General features: G+C 36.5%; 2 protein-coding genes across 7 annotated transcripts; both read right to left on the minus strand.

Moving 5' to 3' along the window:
- Positions 1–1,873: 1,873 nt before the first annotated feature.
- On the minus strand, positions 1,874–5,108 carry LOC132189379 (BEL1-like homeodomain protein 11). Of its 5 annotated transcripts, none has more exons than XM_059604102.1 (6): positions 4,607–5,108; positions 3,962–4,126; positions 2,983–3,767; positions 2,526–2,905; positions 2,389–2,449; positions 1,874–2,306 (listed from the first exon to the last, which is right to left on the minus strand). In XM_059604102.1, exons 2-6 carry the CDS (start codon positions 4,029–4,031, stop codon positions 2,151–2,153), a joined length of 1,452 nt encoding a protein of 483 aa, XP_059460085.1. In that variant the 5' UTR covers positions 4,032–4,126; positions 4,607–5,108; the 3' UTR covers positions 1,874–2,150. The 5 variants fall into 5 exon arrangements, with proteins under 5 accessions (XP_059460085.1, XP_059460090.1, XP_059460091.1 ...); XM_059604107.1 differs by having other exon boundaries at positions 2,983–3,610; positions 4,607–5,107; XM_059604108.1 differs by lacking the exon at positions 3,962–4,126 and having other exon boundaries at positions 2,983–3,610; positions 4,607–5,107.
- A 5,096-nt stretch (positions 5,109–10,204) lies between these two features.
- LOC132189817 (BEL1-like homeodomain protein 7) lies at positions 10,205–15,564 on the minus strand. 2 transcript variants are annotated; one of them, XM_059604617.1, is made up of 5 exons: positions 15,390–15,564; positions 13,182–14,209; positions 11,629–12,005; positions 11,474–11,534; positions 10,205–11,175 (listed from the first exon to the last, which is right to left on the minus strand). In XM_059604617.1, exons 2-5 carry the CDS (start codon positions 14,169–14,171, stop codon positions 10,576–10,578), a joined length of 2,028 nt encoding a protein of 675 aa, XP_059460600.1. In that variant the 5' UTR covers positions 14,172–14,209; positions 15,390–15,564; the 3' UTR covers positions 10,205–10,575. The 2 variants fall into 2 exon arrangements, with proteins under 2 accessions (XP_059460600.1, XP_059460599.1); XM_059604616.1 differs by lacking the exon at positions 15,390–15,564 and adding an exon at positions 15,154–15,373.
- Between the last annotated feature and the right edge of the window lie 5,539 nt (positions 15,565–21,103).

Below are 21,103 nucleotides of genomic sequence, written 5' to 3' on the forward strand. Positions count from 1 at the left end.
TTCATTTAATATTCGAGTCGAGCACAAGCCGAGCTTGCTGCGTCACTTAATAGCCCTACTTTTAAGGATTACATATTGCTCATTTACTTGATTTGTTTACAATACAAAGGTCTCTATTTATATGGTAATGTCTAAATACAATTATAGTAATCAAATCTTCTTAATTTGATTACGATCGACCTATAAATAAATAATATTTTAATATTAATCTAATTATAGAATATATGAAAAATATTAGGGTTAAATACCTAATACCCCCTGGGGTTTAGGAACTTTATTTTTACCTTCCTGAGGTTTTATTTTTATCACAGGACCTCCCTGAGGTTTTGATAAAGGACCAACTTAGTCCATCCATTAGTTGACCGTTAAGACTGACACGTGGACCAATCAGATGTTGATACGTGGCACCTATTTAATTTTTTTTTCTTTAAATTAAAAAAATGTATTTTTTTTTAATAAAAAAATTAAAAAAAAAAAAAAAAAAAAGAAAAGGAAAAAAATTGGGGGTGGCTCTGGGCGAAACCACCCCCAACCACCATTGGGGGTGGCTCCCATCCGACCAGATGGGGGTGGCCTGGCCAAAGGGGGTGGCCGAGCCACCCCCAAATGGCCAAGAGTCACCCCCAATTTTTTTCCTTTTTTTTTTTAAATATACATTTTTTAAAAAAAAATTTAAAAAAATTTAAATAGGTGCCACGTGTCAACATCTGATTGGTCCACGTGTTAGTCTTAACGGTCAACTAACAGATGGACTAAATTAGTCCTTTATCAAAACCCCATGAAGGTCCTGTGATAAGAATAAAATCATAGGAGAGTAAAAATAAAATTTCTAAACCTTAGGGATATTAGGTATTTAACCCAAAATATTATTAAAGGATATTAACAGATATCTTGCTACTTGAGACATAGCCATGTCTTTGCCTATTAAATCGTAACACGTGTACAGTTAAAAAGATAAAGTTTTCCATATCAGCTTTACTTACTATGTCTGTATGTCATGTCATGTCATATCATATCAGCCCCACGTTAGTATTTTGCTAGAGTTAATATACGACACACGTGCCTCCCAGGCTGCCGACGAAAAACCAAACAAAAGCTTCAACCCCAAACAGCTCATTAACTAACAAACTCACTTTCTTTTCTCTCTCTTCAATCAATTTATTTCGTCAATCTTTTTACCTCTAATTTGAATCTGTCTTCAATTTGTCGACGCAGATGTGATAGAGATTAGAGTAAGATGCTGCTGGTCAGCAACAATTGGCTGTGTGATGAAATTGAGCATGAGTATCATCAGTTCATAGGGGTTAAAACTTTCAATGGAGGGAATAATACAGAGGTCCTCGTTGTACTTGGATTCATTTATGCAGAGAAATTCGTGGCAAAATGTTTCACATTCAAGAACACTTGAAGGTTGTCATCGATCTAGAAAAACATTTCTTTCGAACCAACAGTTTTAGTCATTTACTTAGCACGGCAATGCAACTGATTACGAACTAAGCGTTTCACATGGTTTTAGTACAATTTTAACATGTGTATATAAGTTTTTTAGCCGGATTTTAAGATTGAGTTATACTTTAAGGTTTGTACAACTCGTCGAGTATGGGATTGAATGCATTGCGGCTTTGTGGTCGAGTCACGGAAGACGTGGCTTATAGTCTAGATTAAAATCTTTTTTAATCTTTCAGGATTCTGCAGTTTTCAAATGATACTTCACTTGAGAACCTTTCCAATTTTGCAGGCTCTTTACCATAGTAACTGCACTAACACAAGTTTGGCACAGAAATCTGCAGCATTTATGATCAGTTTGCTAAACATATTTCATCAGACCACCAAATTGGGTTCTTCCTGAAATGAGAGGCACAGCCTATTTCAGTGCAACTTAAATTTAACATGAAATTAACAAAACAATTGGGCAGTTTTCTTAGCAGCCAACTTGCACAATTCTAACAGGCTTTAGAAACTAAGACCTCTCATTGTTCTTGAGGTCGAAGTAATCTGAGCAGGGTTAGTTCAACCAACACCCTGATAGTGATAGTAGTTAATCTATATATGCAAAAATGAGAGCTTACAAGAAGTCAGTCTTAATTGGCTCCTGACAAAAAGTTTGCATTAATTTCTACCCCTAATTTTGATTTGATTTTCCTACCACTTCAATCCTCTGCATGATCTGTGACATCTTCCCTTGTCCCTGAATTGCTAGCTAATGGGTTGGAGTCTTCTGAAGAGTCCCCAAACTCTTCTTTGTACATTTCTTCAATCATAGGTTTCCACAGCCGAACCCGAGCATTTATGAACCAATTTGAAACCTGAATCAGCCATGAAAGTGAGCACATTAACATCAAAAAGAGGGCAACTCACAAAAGAGAGAAAATGTGGGAGAGGAATTACTTGGTTCTTGGTCAGGCCTGTCTGTGATGCCAGCATTAGCTTTTCAGAATCATTTGGATATCTGTGACAACCATCAAGTATCATAGCCTCATGAAACATGAAATCATTATGTAGTCAACAAAAATTGATGCACTTACGGGTGGAGGAAGTGTTCAAAAAGCCAAGAGCGCAGGATTGCCACAGAAGTCTCCGGCAGGCCTCGGATCGGTCTCCACGCTTGCCGTTGGCTTTGGATCATCCGAAGCTGTTGAAGGGACATTCGATTTCGTCGATTCTCGGTATCGAACAAGTTAAGCTGCGATAATCCGGTGCTGATTCTGGGTAAAGCCTGTATGAATTTTCTCTTTGTGACGTTTATTTGAGAAATTATTGCATCTCTTAAGCTGCAGAAATGCCTAGACATGGCCTGGAGTGCTAGTGCAGTGTAAGACTTGGCAGCTCCCACACCTGCTATCATCTCAAATGATGAGACCACTTCTTCCATTTGATGATAGTATTCCTCGTATCTTGCATCAACCTGAAAATTGGGTGATATATTGGGACAAACTTGTTTCAACAAAATTTGAAAGCAATCGAGTGAAAAGAAAGACCCACCTCATCCAACAAGGAAATAAGCTTTGAAATTTTAACTTGAAGCTCATGTTTCTCTGCTGATAAGAGTCCATTACTGTACAATTCTGCTTTTAGTTCAGAGGAAAGTCCCAGATTTCTACCTCCACGAGATAACTTTTCAATATATTTTTCATTGCTTATTTCAACTGCATCTCCACTGACATTAACAGTTTCTTTCAGAAGGGACTGAGCTGGTTTTAAATATACTGAATTTGCAATAACGGCAGCAAAAGATTCTGTTCCATATGAAACTGGACAAGAGCGATTTAGTGAGCTTGAAGCAGCAGCAAATGCATTGCCTGTGAAAGAGTAGTCGTTGCTTACATGTTCCACTCCTGGATTACAGGCTTCTCGTGCTTCTTCTCCAGAAATCAAGTAACTGGGGCTTATAAGATCCGAATTCAAAGACCTCTGCCTGTATTGCACAGAAGGAACAAGCATGTGAGACCCCAGAGAGAGTGACAGCCTCTGGGCATGGTGATTGTTCTCGTTTGCTGCTCCAAGCAGATCCATGAAATGTCTAGTGTGGCTGATCTCGGGTTCCTCCGCCACCGCCGAAGCTCGAACAAGGTCTATCGATCTAGACATTCTTTCCCCAAGAGATTGAACGCTGGGAAACACACCAAGAGACTGAGGGAGTGTGTCACTGCCTCTTAATGCAGACCCATAAGCATCAAAATGTTGGTTTTGAAAATGGTTTTGATCATGAATGGAGTTTGAGATGGTGAATGGGTGTATGCTACTTGAAGCTGGATTTGCAGACGAGTCTTGTGAAACCATATTAAACAGAACAGGAAGAAGCTATAAAACTATAAAAAGATTTGCTATGGACTGCAATAAGTAAGCCCTGTAAAGCTTTAGAGAGAGAAAAAAAAAAAAAAAAAACAAACAAACAAACAAACAAAACAAAACAAAAACAAACAGGAAAACTAATGAAGCGCCAAAAGCAAAGATGACTCACAATTCCACATTAATGGCTCTGAAAGCAATAAATAGAGCGATGTAAACAATCTTAAACTTGTGGTCCTCATGTGTTGCACAAAATTACTAGTACACGGGGGATAAGCTGGATCATTAAGAAGAGGCCGACTGAGCAGAGAGACTGAAATCAAGAACCAGAGAGATCCTGAATTATAGGACCCCAAGTATCAGTTTAAATTAACCCCCAAGTTTTCACCTTTGAGAAGAACACTTATGAGAAATAAACCATGGACAGTAAAACAGAAAGAAACCCAGTTCAGTGCAAGTAAATCTGGGGATTCAAACTAGAAGAACTGCTAACATAACCCAACAATTAAAGAACCCACTGGAAAGTAATCAACAAAAGGAGACAGAGAAATATGGAACAGAGTGTCAATGTCAACCAACAAAGTTCAAGATAGTGAAAAGAGGCAGCAAAAATAAAATAAATGAACCCAGTTTTACTAAGGGGAAACTTACATTATCTCTGCACTGCATGAGACAAGTTTGATTTGTCAACTTATGATTTAGAAAATGACGTTTTATTCACATGAAGAAAAGAAAAAAATCTAATATATTATGGTGCAATTAACACTAGAAGAAAGCATTGAAAGCAAGCAGGAAACCACCGAAAGTGTAAACATACCTTTGTTAATGATAACTCAGAGAAGAAAGAGGATTCTCTCTCTTTCTCACGCAGGTCTAAATCTGAGCAGCAGAAAACCTATAGACATAGAGTTCTGCTAGTTCTTTAACGAAAACAAAGTTAATTGGCTTAAGTAAATAAAATTGCAGAAAATGACAGGAAAAGATGGTCCCCGACTTCCCTGAAAATAAAACAAGCAAAAGTGCCAATCCTCCAGCTTTAGTGCCAACAGTTGCATTTCTTCGGGAGACTCGAAAGTAAATTCAGCTCAGAAGAGTGTAAAACTCTCTCTCCTTCTCTCTTCACAGGAGGAGTGAGGAGTGAGGACTTCTCAATATGTTAACTTGTTCTGTTCACTCTGTAAAAGGAGGGTAAAAAGTGGGCTATCTTTTGCACACTCCTAGTTCTAGGATTGTCAGCTTATGATCCTGCAAACCATATGGGAATATCTAACTTTTTCCTGTTAGGTGTTCTAGTCATGCATAGAGATATTGAAAGGACACTGAATATCACAATCTTTCAAGAATTGCTCAAAATTACAAAAAAAAAAAAAGAAAAAAAAAAAAGAAAAAAAAAAAAAAGGTTCTCTTGCTTTCATAGACAGAGATGGGTGTCGTTGGATTTGGTCTGGTGTGCTGATGAGACTGATTCTGGATGTGTTTTGGGCCGGTGCTCCTTTGGATACTTTTGTAATGATTGCCATCTTTGTTCCTTTGGCCTCCTCCAGTTGTCACTCTCTGCTTCCGTAACTTTGTTGTTCATTGGGACCCGGCCGGAGCCCCATGCATAGATTAAAGTGTCTGCTTCATCTGAACTTGCACCAGTATTTCAGACCCAAGTATTCCGCCACCCTTGTCCCCGTGAATACAAATCTTGCCTTGGAACAATCACTTCCCCTTCCATTAATCAAATCCAGTTTTGATGGATATATCTATGTACCCTATGCTTTCATAATTATTATACACACTAAAAGTTTCCCCAGAGGATATAAACGACAAAGTTTTGTCCAATCTGGGTTTTAATCATTTTTTAAAATTTCAATCCATTCAGGACAAAGTTTCCTCCCTTTAAATTTTGTAAATAATTATAAAATTTTAAAAAATAAAATAAAAAAATCTAAAGAAAAAAAAAAAAAACGGAGGTATTTGGTATTTTTGTCATTTCGTTTGAATTAACAAAAAAACCCTAATGGTAGGGAGAATCGAAAAGGGCTTGAACAGTCACATTATAACTTTTGATAATTTAAAGACAACAATGCAAAAGTTACAACAGTTGAAGAAAGGCAAAGTGAAGCTTTCTCTTGATTAAAAGAAAGGGTTAATAACCATTTTATTACTTAGGTTTTTACTTTTTTTTTTCTTTTTTTTTTTTCTACTTAGGTTTCAAATCGTATTACAGATGGTACCTGACTTATGGGTAAAGATCAATTTAGAGAAATGCTAGGTGTTCTTCTAGTGTTCTTCCGGTGTCCTCCCAATTGTGATGTGGCTTTTAAAATTATCGTTGAATTTGAGATTATCATTATTGACTTTTAATCTATTAGTGATTTTAAAAGACACATCACAATTGGAAAGACACCAGAAGAACACTAAAAGAACACTTACCATTTCTCATCAATTTAATACATTCGTCCCATTCAATCTACCAAACTAATTTTAGCCCTCAATGGCGCCACCCCCATTGGCCAAAATGGGGTGGCTGCCTTTGTCTTAGCCACCCCATATTTGCCTTTGTCTTTTTATTTATTTATTTTAAGTTTTGAATTTTTTAATCAGTTTTATGAGTTTTTTTTTTTTTTTTGTTAGGACATGTGGCATGTTTTTGTTAGAACACATGTCAGTCCGTTAATTTGATTGACAAATGTATTAAACCGATATTTACCCAGAAGTCATGTATCATTTGTAATACGAATTAAAACTTAAGTGAAAAAAAAAAAAAAAAAAAAAAAAAGTGAAAACCTAAGTATTAAAAAAGTTATTAACCAATAACCATACAAAAAAATCCCATTACGCCAAAGCCCCTTGTTTCCATTACTATAAAGTTCCACTTCATTCTATGAAGTTGTTGCTTCAGCGTATCCCCAAAAGCCTGACAACCTGGGATTGATCTAAATTTCTAACGATTTACCGCTCGAATGGTTACAAACTTACAAGAGAGTATTTATGTGGTTCATTTGCCTGAGCTGGTGAACAAACTGTTCGGCCAAATGGGGCTGTAGAGACTCTCATTTCTGTAATATTGGTACATGGTCCAAGCAAGGAAATTGAACAATTCATCAACCTTGCCCTTTTCAGTACTCATCTAGTTGTCAATGACAAGAACAAAACAGCGATGGCTTGACCACCAAGCTTTAAATTCCGATCAATTTAACCAGTATTTTGGGGCAGTCAATAATTTAGCATCGGCGCCTCTTTCGGGGGGACCATTTTTAAAAATATGCAGAAGGAAAGTCAACAAAAAAATGAGCAATTTCTGTTCTTATAAATGCATTTGTGAAACTGAGGACGTATGACAGCGGGAAATTGAGACGACTTAGGACCATGTACTAATTAGAGGTTATCATTTCAGGAACATGAGGATAATGGGCCACCGGCAACACAATAGGTTTAATTCGTTTTGCCAAAAAAAATGTAAATACACAGCAAGGGCATTTATGTTACGAATATGTGACATAAATGCCCTTGCAGTGTATTTACATTTTTTTTGGCAAAACGATTTAACCCTATTGTGTTGCCTGTGGCCCATTATCACCTCATGTTCTTGAAATGATATCCTCTAATTAGTACATGGTCCTAAATCGTCTCATTTCCCGCTGTCATACGTCCTCAGTTTCACAAATGCATTTATAAGAACAGAAATTGCTCATTTTTTTGTTGACTTTCGTTTTGCATATTTTAAAAAATGGTCCCCCTGAAAGAAGTTCCGGTGCTAAATTATTGACTACCCCAAAATATTGGTTAAATTGATCGGAATTTAAAGCTTGGTGGTCAAGCCATCGCCGTTTTGTTCTTGTCATTGACAACTAGATGAGTACTGAAAAGGGCAAGGTTGATGAATTGTTCAATTTCCTTGCTTGGACCATGTACCAATGTTACGAGAATGAGATAGCCTCTACGGCCCTATTTGGCCGAATAGAATGAACCATTCGAGCTGTAAATCGTTAGAAATTCAGATCAATGCCAGGTTGTCAGGCTTTTGTGTATACACTGGAGCAACAACTTCATGGAATGAAGTGGAACTTATAGTAATGGAAACAAGGGGCCTTGGCGTAATGGGATTTTTTTTTATGGTTAATTTGGGACGTAAATTGTCGCAATTGATAGTTTGAGAGTAGGTGTCATTAGGATGGAAGTTTGAAGAGGTTAAGTGGACTTTATCCAAATTTTTTTAACAAAGTTCGAAGAAAACACTGTACTTAAACTTTATTGGTTGTACTTTAGCTAATAGTTCTTTCTTTTTCTTTAATGGCTCATCATTTATTTGCATATAAGAGAAATGAACGGAATGAAATAAATATATCAGATTCTACAATGCACGTAAACTCCTCTTCCTCTGTGTTTCAGTGTTTCTGTTTCTCAACAAGGAACTTAAAAAGAGAAAGAAAAAAGAAATGGCAAGCTCAGAAAAAATATATATATATATATATAAAAAAGTCCATAAATTCATCAATTAGTAGTACTTCAAACTTTTTGAAGATGGGATTTAAGTTCTATACTGTAACTATGTCTTCGGCAACAGTCCCAATTTCCCCGGAATTTAAAAGGTGACGTTAGGGAGGTGAGGGCTGTCAGTATGTCAGCTGCTTCAGCTTAATGATTGCTTCTTTTTTTTTTTTTTTTTTAACACATGTGAAAATACCAGAGTATCCGATGGTTATTTATAACTAGGGCTGTTAAGTGAGCGAAGCGTTTCGCGAGCAAGCTCGGGCTCAGCTCGCATAAGCTCGGCTCGTGCTCGACTCGAATATTAAATGAAGCACTTCATGCACACAAATCCTGGCTCGAATATTAAACGAAGCAAGTTCGGCTCGACTCAGCTAAGCTCGTGAACAGCTCGTATAAGCTCGAGTGTGTGTGTATATATATATATATATAAACTAAGTAATAGATAATTAATTATAAATCTCATAATTATTAAAACCTTAAAATTGCATTTATATTTAAGCGTTAGAGAATGAAAAATTCTAGACCATTCGTGATGAAAGAAATCATTAAAAATTAGAGCAGATCCAAACGAAAAATTCTAAAGCAATCATTAAAAAAACCTCGATTCAATTAGAGCAGATCCAAACGAAAGGAAGAAGAATCAAGCAAAAACTATTGAGGGAAATTGCGAAAGGCATAAACTATTGATGAATCAAACAGACCCAAACACTATCACTACATGTCTGGTGAGTGAGAGTGAGAGAGTGGGAAATAAGAGTTCAGGTGGAAGATCCGTTGTGACTAGTGAGGGGGATTGAGAGAGAGACATTAAAAAAATATTTTTTTGTAGGGGCGTTGTCCCAATGCAGTCTGAATGCAACCTGTTAACTTGTCCCACATTATTAAGAAAACATCAATCTCCAAGTTTGCTTATCTATAAAAGGATGCATATCCTCTCTCTTTGAAACCAAATGCCTTGTTGTATTGACTCAGGCTCCATACTCGACTAGTCAGGCTAAGCAAATACTCATATGCAAACTAACTTCTTAAGCCGTTTAAGAGTACTTGAAGTTAAAATTTTTTAAAAAAACAAAAACATTAAATATAAGAGCCAGCTCGCGAGCTGGCTCGGCTCGACTTATTATTAGCTCGACTCGATTTTTTTGGCTCGCCCTTGAGCTCGACTCGAGTTCGAGTAAAATTTAAACGAGCCAAGCTTGAACAAGGGAAGCTCGCTCAAGCTCGGCTCGTTTACACCCCTATTTATAACCAAGAACACTTTGATATTGAGATGTTGTGAAAATGGCTAGTAGTCAGTTTATAAGAGTAAGAAAAAACATTTCCTCTTGAGTTAACTTTTAGAGTTGAGAGAGGTTCAAAACCACCCAACACTGGTATCAGAGCTTATGTTCAACCAACAAGTCTCAGCCCCCAACAGTCCACGAGAGAAATATGTTGTTTCTGCTCCGACCCAGGCCTAATGTGTGAAGGGGAGCTTGTTGAGGTTATTCCACATTGGTTGTAGAATGAGCTGGTAATCAATTTATAGGAGTGAGGGAATGTGAGTTAGCTTTTGGAGTTGGGAGAAGTCCAATACTACCCAACAAAACATAATTTGATGCAAACAAAATAAAATCCGGATCCTAAGCAGTTTGCTATACAGATTGTTAGCAATTTCGACAATTGGAGCCCACTTGTCCGAACTGCCCAAAACCTACTCAATCAAGTGGGCTCCATAGGAACTTTCTCACATTTAATGCTCAAATTGCTAGCAACTGGGACATCAAAATTGTTAGAAATCATTATCAGCAAAATAGCACATCCACTTGGGATCTATTGGTTTAATATTGAAAATTATCAAAATAGAGGGATGCTATACAGAAATGTGAGTACAAATTTAGGAAAGAAACAGATTTCCAACTCGATCATGTACATCCCAATCGGCAGGAAAATAAACTGATCAATTCTTATATAACATTTATTCCATAGAAATGATACGTCAATGTCACACTCTGGAATACTTGTACAAGATTCCTTATTCAACAAAATGCATGAATATATCTCTGCATCTCATCTATACAAACATGCCTACAGCTCCAACAATCTTTTGTTATATTACAAGGTGGGTATCATATACCCATATCTACACGTATATTTTTACTGCTATAGGTTTTTGTCTCTTCAAACAATAAGCAAGTAGGATGAACAAAGCCAAAGAAAGAGCACAGGGCATTCTATTTCTATTTCTGTTTTTGGTTTCTGATTTTCGATATCCTTATCCTGACAATATTGATTTTCAGCAACAAAGCTAGAAACAGCCTTGTTTCAGACAACAAAATCATGTAACATGTGGGAATTGTCGAACCTGTGATGTTGCTTCCCCAGATCCACGCACTGAAAATCCAGCGAGTCAGGCTCTGCAGATGAAGTTACCGCATTATTACCTCTTGAATTGGTGTCACCGGACATGGGAAATCCATCACTTTCACAATGCCGCAACTTCAGTGCAAGCGACACCCGGCTACCGTCTACAAAGCTACCCAACTCTGACATATCATATGTGGCAGCCCCAGCCATAAGACTCCCACCACCACTCTGGTGGGGTGGGATAATCTCATCTGAATAGAGGCTATGGTTATCCATGTTAGGCCTTTGATCACCCTGTAGTTCCCCGTGAGCACTACTTTCAAACCCTATCGTTGCTGTTTGCCTATTTATCTCTACAGTAGGGATATGAACAGACTTTGACTCTTGCAACTCTTCCCCCCCATCCTCAAATGCCCGGAAATTACCTCTTGGTGCTCGCGGTGCATTTTCTGGTGAAGATTTGGGGTTGATCTCTGATTCACAAAACTCTTCTTTGTACATCTCCTCGACCATGGGCTTCCAAAGACGCACCCGTGCATTAATAAACCAGTTTGCAACCTGATCAGAGCATAAAATCAATGATCAAGCATTCAAGCCACATGACCCAACGAAGGGTCTGTATGGGCTTCAGGAATATTACTTTGAGGTAAACCAAGACATTCATTGATGAGGGGAATTTATAGACTAGAGGAAATCCACAATTCAATAGGTCATTACATGAACAGTGGGAAGGATCAATATTCAGATGTTCAACATGCTGAATCTTTTGGATCCCAGATCCACCAATGCATATTAAGAAGCCATTTTTAGAATATGCAATCATAACCCACTATTGACAACAAGATTATCATTTTACCTGGTTTCTGGTCAAGCCTGTTTGCCTTGCAAGCAGAATTTTCTCTGAATCCTTTGGGTAACTGGTGAAACAAGGAAAATTAGTAAATCACAAGCTCTCAGATAGATTGGCAAGTACAGGCGTGAATTGGGGAAAATAAGTGTTGAGGGACATACGGATGAAGGAAGTGTTCAAATAGCCAAGCACGGAGAATTGAAACAGAGCTCTCAGGAAGCCCCCTTTGAGGCCTCCAAGCATGTCGCATCACTCCAAACTGCTGAAGAGTCCTTTGTTGTCTGAGTTGCTGGTCTACATAGCGGAGACGAGGTATCACTCCTCCTTGACCAAGCGGTAACGTATCTTGCTCCCCAAGGCTTTTCTGGGCCGCTTGAATCTGGCCCGTGATTGCATCACGCAAACATCGGAAGTGGCGGGAAATTGTTTGGAGTGCAAGAGCAGTATATGGCTCAGCTGCCCCATACCCAGCAACCATGTCAAAAGACGACACCACAATTTGCATCTGATCATAATATTGTTTGTATCTTCTATCCACCTACAACAAGAGCACAACTATTAGTGATAGTTAAAAATAAGTGTAGTGCAGCCCAGGGAAAACTCTGTGATAAGTATAAAGTAAAGGAATAAATAAATAATGCCATCGTAACGAGAGATTGAGCAAATCCATATCCACAAAAGTATATGTATATAAAAGCCAAAAAAAGGTAGAAACATAAAACAAAACAGAAGCCATTCCCGCTAATTACTACAGCGACCTAAAATCCTCCTAAACCTTCATAATCCCTTCCACAGCCCAGCACAAATCTGAGCACCAGCCACAGCTTAAAGCACCATACATCCGCTTCAGAACCTTCTGCTACAAACTCTCATTCTTTATCTTGAACTTACAGAGCTTCCTGCTAGAAAACATGTATTCTACACTGTCAACTGATAAGTGCATCCTCCCTCCCAATCCAACCCTGATCACAAACTGCTTCCAATTTCAACTCTATTTGAATTTGTCTCACATCTATACACTACCAACTAATGTATCCACCAAAAATGGGAAAAAAAAAAAAAAAAAAATGTGGAAGAGATAGCAAATGTGTTTTAAATTATATTCACTTGCCTCTCTTCAAAATGCAACACTTCTTTCAGCACTGGATCTTCTTTTTAACCTTATCAACAATACTTCTTTTTTTGAAAAGTAAAAAATTGGGGTAATATCAACAATAATACAACTATACAACTATATACTATAATGCTTTCGCTTTGACAAAGGTGTTTGTCAATGCATTCTTCAAGATCATCCATCTATAATGCAACTAAGCAAGAAATATTTCCTTCTGCCTCATTTTGTTTATTGAACCTATTCCAGAGAAAGCTAACAAACTTTTATTACTAATCACTGCAAATAAATCCCAATGAATGTGTGCGCAAAAGTATCTGAACATGGCTGTGCTCTTCAGCATCTGTATAAAGGCATCAACAGAAAAGACATTTGTAACTTTTTAGAATAAAAAAAAAAAAATTGATGAAGTATGGCAATTTGCTAAACCCTCAAATAGTAGTGTGGGTATATAGTAGATGAGAGGGAAAAATATGTCATGGTCCAAACTCCAAAGGATCTTCACAGGGAAAAGTAGACTGGCAATCGAAATTATATATACAAATTAAAAAGAAAGAAACAAAAAATATGTAGCTAGCAAAGCTATGAAGGTAGTAGATTTACCTCATCCAACATGGACAAAAGTCTTGTCTTCTTATTCTGCAGATCCTGTAGTTCTGCGGGTGATAGCTCACAAGAGGAGTTAGTAGTTGAGTCACCAGGGTCTGAAGACTTATGCACAGATTGAGAATTAGACCTCCCATCTGTCTCTTTAGAGCCATCTAAACCAATCCCCTGGGTGTTTTGATGTTTGATAGATCCACGCTGCTTCAAAGCCCTCCAGACATTAACCAGTTCATCAAGCAATTGCTGTGCTGCCTTGAGGTACTTTGAGTCTAAGATCGTGTTTGTAAAACTTGATTGTTCGTATGGATATCGATCAGAAAGCATCTCTTTAGGGCTCACTGTGGAATGAGGATTGCAAAATGTCTCTGTTCTGGTGTTGTCATGGTTCCCTCCAGAAAAACCAGATAGCAAGCACTCTGCAGTTCTCAACTCCTTACCTTGGTTGCTCTCATCACCTTTACAAGATATTGCCCCATTCCTCGAGAGCGGAAGGCTAGTATTCAAGAATGAAGATGGACATGCGTTTGGATACCGGCTTCCAAATGAAGCTACAGACACCGAAGATGGTATCTGTGTGCCAAGGCTAAGAGATAATCCCTGACACTGAATATTATTATGTTCACCATCTGGAACTCCCAGCTGTGTCCTTGGGATCATCTGGGAATCCCCATTAACAGAGTTTCCAAGGGGTTCACCTGTTACAGCATTAAACTGTCCATCAATGGATTGCATACTTACCCTGTCACTTGTAGGTGGAATGAACATCATCTCATTTCTGCCTCCAGCAGATCCATAACAGTTCTGAGGAGATAGAGAACTCCCAGACAAGATATCTGAGTAGGACCCTGAAGAAGCTTGGTTCAGATACATCATTACGTTGCCAGGATGGAGAGGTGCCTCAGAATATGAAGTAAATTTCTGGTCCCCTATATATGGAGTCAGTAAGACATCTCTTTGATTGGTTAGACTTGGGAAATAGGTAGCCATATTTTAATTCCTCTCTGTCTTGGCTTTCAGCTGAGTATCTAGAGATGAATGACAAAACACCATCAGTGCTCTTCAAAATTAAATGATAACAGAGAAAAATGATGATGCCCACTTGAGTAGCTAACAGATCCCAACAGGAAAAAGAAAAGGCCCCTCAGGAAAAAAAAATACAAAATCCTATCCTGAGATGGATTCCTATTCAAAGAAACTAATTACATAGTCTGCAAAAACGCTGCAGGCTTCAAGAGGGGATAAACACCGTAATAGCCTCATGCAATGTCAGAGAGAATCTAAGATAAATCTAGGCGCTTAAAATTGTGAGTTCATAAGGAACTTCAATTGTAGTTCTTTGTACATGCGATCATCATCAACATCAAACCCCCCACCACCCTCAATTATCTTCTCGGGCCTCATGTTGTTTGTGTGACCCATTGAAAAAAGAAAAACAATCAAGCAATCAAAAACACAACACAATTATAACTTTAATAATAATAATCCACACCCCACGTACACAGAAACCAGAACTACCAGATAACAAAAATTACCCAGAAGCAACATAGCCCATCTACAAAAAAAGATTCCAAAGCAAAATCATTCACCTTTTCAATCTTTCTTCTGGTGAACCCAGAATTATAAATATCATTAAGAATCAAGCATAAGCATAGAGTAACTACAGCCAAATTCCAAGACCATACATGCAGACAACCTTGAACAAAAAAGAAAAACATAAATCTTGTGAAAGCCCACAAAACAAAACCAAAAGTCCAGTCAAAAGAACCCCAAATTCAAATTACCCAGAAGCACAGTTCTGACAAAAAAACTCCCACAACTTCTTCCCCAACAAATCCTTACTCATCATCATCATCAGCGTACTCATGTAGCTCATGCATCAAATTTTACCACAAACAACAGTGCATAATCATTAAAAACAGAGAAAAGGTAACTAAAAGAAGCATTGACAAAAAAAAAAAAAAAAAAGTACCAGAAAGGCATAGGAATGATGAGCCTCTAGTGGGAAGCAAAAAACTTGGGGGGTGTTTGAAAAACAAAATTATAGCGCAAGTGGGTTGTGGCAATCTTCCCCAAACGGAGACAAATGCCAGTCCCAAGAGATATATTCCAAACAAAGACCGACCTCCTTATCATTGGAACAACGGCACCAACTCAATAAAATGCATATTATATGTTAAACAACTATATAATTCTTGCACCAACTACCATATCATGTTTCTGTGTCAACCCTTCTGAGTTTCGTTTCTCACGTGTGACAAACTCTGGGACGGCAAACACACGCTACAAAGTTCCAACTGTTCGTGGTGGTTGTTTGCTTCGGAGGGTTCAAGCCCTAACCACCAGTTGGTGGACCTATAACCCTCCCTTAACCCTCCTTTTAACGCATAATTAGTATTTTATTCCTTCCAACGACTAACAAGCATCTCAATATGTTTCATTCTCCTTTATATAAAACTTACGCTACTATTTACACTTATTGATTTCATTTATTTTATAATAATTATTATATCAAATTATAAGTTAATTTTTTTTAAGTAATTAATATAAAAAGTTACTTAAAATATATTCACTTGATTTATTAAACTAATAATTTAAGAATATATGTTAATTTAATAAACTGCTTTGAAATTTTTTTTTAACTTAATTTAGAGAAAAATTTTATTCTTTATATACTATAGTTTTGAAATTTATATTTTAAAAAATATATATTTTAAATTTTGTTGTTATTGTGTTCAATGAACGAAGGCTTTTATGCCTTATAATATATGTGAGTGTGTTAGCTGTGCACCCGCAGTTGGTGAAAGTGACAAAGCAATGGGTAGACGTGTAAGCTTCTTGGCTTCTAAGTTCTAAAGTTAGGTCTGTTGGGAATTATACCTAAATAAATATTCGCTTCTCTTTTGTTATTAATTTTTATTAATTTACTTATTAAAGATTTTGGCATTATTTAGAAAAAATATTTATTTTCTGAAACATTCTATTTATGAGGCCAAAATAAAATGTATGTCACCCCAATCCCCATATTACATCTCTCTCTCTAATCACTTTCTAAATTATTTGAAATATAAAAATTTTCTCCAAACTAGTATAGAAGAAATATTCTTCAACTCATGTAAAATAGTATTAAGTGTCTATAAACATTTAAAAGACACATTAAATTTTTAATCTCATTAATAGCAATTTATTAATTTAGACTGAATTTAATATGCATTTTAAATGTTCATAGACACTTGATACTATTTTGTATGGATTAGAGGATATTTCCTCCATACCAGTTTAGAAGAAATTTTCCGTCTTTATTCTAATTTGATTAATATTTTTTTTTTAATAATATTATAAGTAAAAATCAATGAAAATAATTGAATGCAATAGGAAAAAAAAAAATTGATTGATCGCATCCACTTGTACTTACGGGCCAACAAGAAAATCTCCGAAATTGATGGCTCTTCTTTCTTGTGGATATTTTGTACTCTTTAGCTAAGGACTTATGTTTTTTGGGTGCAAATGGCCAATGGGAAGGAGGGAAGAAATTGCCTCTTCTATTTTCCTTTTTCGTCATTATTTTCTTTTATTATTTTTTGTCTACATTTTGGAAGCTACATTTATTACAAAAATGCCCGCTCCTCCAGTCGGTGCCATTCAATTATCTTCACCCACCTCCGCTGCATCAACCTTGTGTGCAACCCATGCGCTACCCTAGCGCATGCATTATACACACAAACATTAAGAGCCTGTTTGATTTGTGAAATAGACCACTATAATGAAATAACTATTCTTATGGAATAGTCGTTCTTTTATTTGGTAAGAGTCTATTCTTGAAAATAGTTATTCTCATGAGAATGATTAATCTCTTATACACAATAATAGTTATTCCTCTCTTTTTTTTTTTTAGAAGAATATCTATTCTTTATGAGAAGGATAAGGTTTTTCAATTTTTTTTTTTTTAATAAAAAAAAAATTTTGGTTAAACATTTGGTGGATGGCCACCCATTGATGCAATGGGGGGTAGCCGCGCCACCCCTAGAGGGCCTTGGCGAGATTTTGAAAAATTATAAATCAAATGGGCTTTTTAGTAATTTTTGTTTAATTCCAATTATGATATATGTGTTGCTACCAAACTAGAGAATATGAATAATTATTCCCTTTCTTAATAAAATACGCATTTCGCAAATTAAACGAGCCCTAATTTTTATGTTATGTACTAAATTATTGACTACACTTCACTGTCTCTTTTGGTTTTGGATCTCTATAGTCAAGGACTCAATATTGCCTTTTTGCCGAGCGCCTCTCTCGCTGGACAATTGCGATGGTGCTCCTCTGCCTCAACAAGCATCGTTTTTCTAACAGCTACTTTTTTCTACATTGTTTTTAGCCTTTTCTTGCACGAAAATGTTTGTATTATCATATTTGTTGGGATGCCCTGCCCCCCCCTCTCTTTTTGTATTCTCCTTTATTTTTCTAATCCTCTTCCTTTGTCGCCTTGTAATGCCTAGGAAAAAAAAAAACATTTATAAGTATCTTGTCCAATATTCAGTAGTAGTAGTTGGATTTTTTTTTCTTTTCTTTTTATTATTTGATAAGCCTAATTAGTGAATGATTAGTGACACAGTGTCATAGGATAATTGGGATTGCTCCATTATCAAAATAAATTAAATTTAAAAAACTTAGCCGGATAAGTTCCTCTTTCTGTCCAAGCACAAAAAGAAGAAAAGAAACGAATTATTGGTTCATATTCTACTGCAAGTTGCGACTATGTATCAAAAGTAGGAGAGTAATCTGAATCTTTAGATTCATATCAAATAATTCATGAATGGTGCATTAAAGTCCTGCCCACTTTCAAGAGGAAGTTACACGATAAGATAAGGTGAAAGTTCGATTATCAAAATGAGAATTATAAATTTTATTAGTATTAAATGCATTGAGTTTTATTGATGTATTGAGACAATTGGGTTAAGCTATAACTTATTCGGACTTGATTAAGCTCCTGCAATTTTTTTTTTTTTTTTTTGGACTATGTCTCTCTTGTGTGGCTCTTAACATGCAGAATAGCTACAATGATCTCTCTCCATATATCTTTCTTGCTTATAAAAACAAAAGTATACAAACAATTATTATTCGATCAACAATTATTTAGATAAGGTATCTTAGGATTAGAATCTCCTCCAATTGAAGGGAAAATTAGCGATTCTTCAATTATTCATCTTGGCTATCAAACTTTCATCCAACAGCCCACATTACTCCACATGTCCCACTCAATTTTAAATAATAAAATATTAGTTAATTTTTAAAAAGAAAATTAAAATTAAAATAAACTAATAAAAACTATGGGGTGGTCGGACCACCCCATTTTTGCCATAGGGAGTGGCTGGCCACCCCACCTGAGCCATGGGGGTGGCTTCGGCCACCCCCAACCGGCCCTTGGGCCACCCCCGTGGCCCCGAGGTGGTCTAGCCACCCCCAATTGGCTCTTGAGGGTGGTCCGGCCACCTCCTCATTTTATGGGTTTGGCCCTAGGGGGCGGTCCAACCACCCCATAGTTTTTATTAGTTTATTTTAATTTTTTATTATTTTATTATTTATTTTTTTTAAAAAAAGTTGATTAATATTTTCGTATTTAAAGTTGAGTAGAACACATAGCATGGCGTAGATTGTTGGATGAAAGTTGGGGCCAAGATGAATAATTAGAGAACCTCCGATTTGGAGGGATCCGGATCCAATCTTTATAAACCATAATCTCCTATTCCTATTTAGTTCCTTAGTATCATTTATTTCTTTATCAATTTCTCTTGATATTGCGGAGAGGAAAATATATATATATATATATATATATATATATATAAACAATTATTTGACATATTTCATGTGACTTTTCAGCTACATCTGAGCCGACACACTCCAAAATTGATTAATTTTTTAAAAACAGAATTGGATGCTGATTTGCCATCTTACCTAGAAATAATAAAAAAAAAAAAAAATCAAACCCACGATCCCAATTACGACGAAAAGTTTGATGCTGGCCTTGTCTGGAAAGATGTTTTCTAATCCAAACCCAAATTTCCAAAAACGCCTGGGGATGTAATCACTGGATCTGAAATCGGTAAAAAGCCCGCTTACTGTGAGCCAAACAAATTGGATTAACTATAATTTGATTAATTTAATCAAATAAATTAAACTCATAAATTTGAACTCTTTAATTTTGTGTTGAATTCATAAGTTGACAGTTCTAATTTAAGGAAGAAATCAAATCAAGTGAGGAGAGGGATTGAAATCTTTTATCTGATTTTGAGTGACAACTTAATGTGTTTTAGGAGTTTTTTTTTTTTTTAATTTTAAATATGTGATATAAATAAAAACAGTTTTATATTTTGAATATGACTATTAAAGTCTTTAATTTATGATCATAAAATAAAAGGCAGAAAACAACATATTTTACAAATATAAATGAAAACTTATACATAGAACTTGCTACATCATACATGCTACTTTTCTTGAATGTTCAACATTTCAGTTTACAATGGGGAGATCGTTCCTTAAAAACTTTAAAAATATTTTTAAACACCGTTCCTATATATATATATATACTTCATAACCATAAAGAATGAGATCTACATCATAACAATTATTCTTCAAACATTAAACAATTGTTTAAACATTAAACATTTATTCAAACATTAAACATTAGATTATGACTATAAAAGAATTACACTTCTGCACGGATGGGCCTTGGTTTGGTGTTCATCAATGAAGCGAAAAAGCTGTTGGCGAAAAATATGGGATCAGGATCCCCTCCAATGGGAGGGAAAATTTGAGAAACTTTAATTATTAATCTTGTTGTCCAACTTTTATCCAACAGCCTACATCATGTGACGTGCTCCACTTAATTTTAAATAATAAAATATTAATTATCTTTAAAAAAATAAAAATAAAAATAATTTTGTTAAAACTATGGGATGGCCGGCCACCCCATTTTTGCCACCTTGGGGTGGCCAGTCACCCCCGGGGCCCTAGTCGGCCACCCCTATGGCGCCAAGTACCCCCTGGGGTCCTAGGAAGCCACCCCTATTTGGTCTTTGGGAGTGGCCTAGGAGGTGGTTCGGCCACACCCTAGGGCCACGAAGCCACATCCAACCGGCCCTTAGGGTGGCTACAAGGCCCAAGGTGGCAAAAATAGGATGGCCGACTACCCCATAGTTTTAAAAAAATTATTTTAATTTTTTATTGTTTTAATTCCTATTTTGTTTTTAAAAGATAATTAATATTTTATTATTTAAAATTGAGTGGGACACGTGACATGGTGTGGGCTGTTGGATGAAAGTTGGACGGCCAAGATTAATAATTAGAGTTTCTCCAATTTTTCCTCCCATTGGAGGGGATCCGAATCCAAATATATTGTGTGGAGAAATGCTACAATGCAATAACATTCCCATATTTAGCCCATTAGAAGCCAATGTGACAAGCATCTTCTAATATTTTATTATTAATTTTTAAATCAAAATTAAAACAAAAAAAAACCAAAACAAACTTTTTAAAAAAGTTGCAATGGGTGGCCGGCCACACCAGTTTTGGTCGGCGGTTTGGGAGGCCCACCCCCAATGGCCATTTTTTCTTTTTTTTTTTTAAAAAAAAATTTAGCCCTTGGGGGTGGCCGAACCACCCCCGTGGCCCTCGAAGCCACCCTCAATGGGCGGTTGGGGGTGGCTTTGGCCTCCCCCATGGCCCTTGGGGGTGGTTCCCCAAGGGCGAAGCCACCCCTAATCAGAACTGGCGTGTGGCTGGCTACCCCTTAAAAAATTTTTTAAAAAGTTTTTTATTGTTTTAATTTGGATTTAAAAATTAAAATTTTTTTAATAATAAAATATTAAAAGATGCTTGCCACATAGCTTCTGATGGGCAAAATATGAGAATATTATTGCATTGTA

Source organism: Corylus avellana, chromosome ca8 (genome assembly GCF_901000735.1).
Source record: "Corylus avellana chromosome ca8, CavTom2PMs-1.0".
Classification (NCBI taxonomy): Eukaryota; Viridiplantae; Streptophyta; class Magnoliopsida; order Fagales; family Betulaceae; genus Corylus; species Corylus avellana.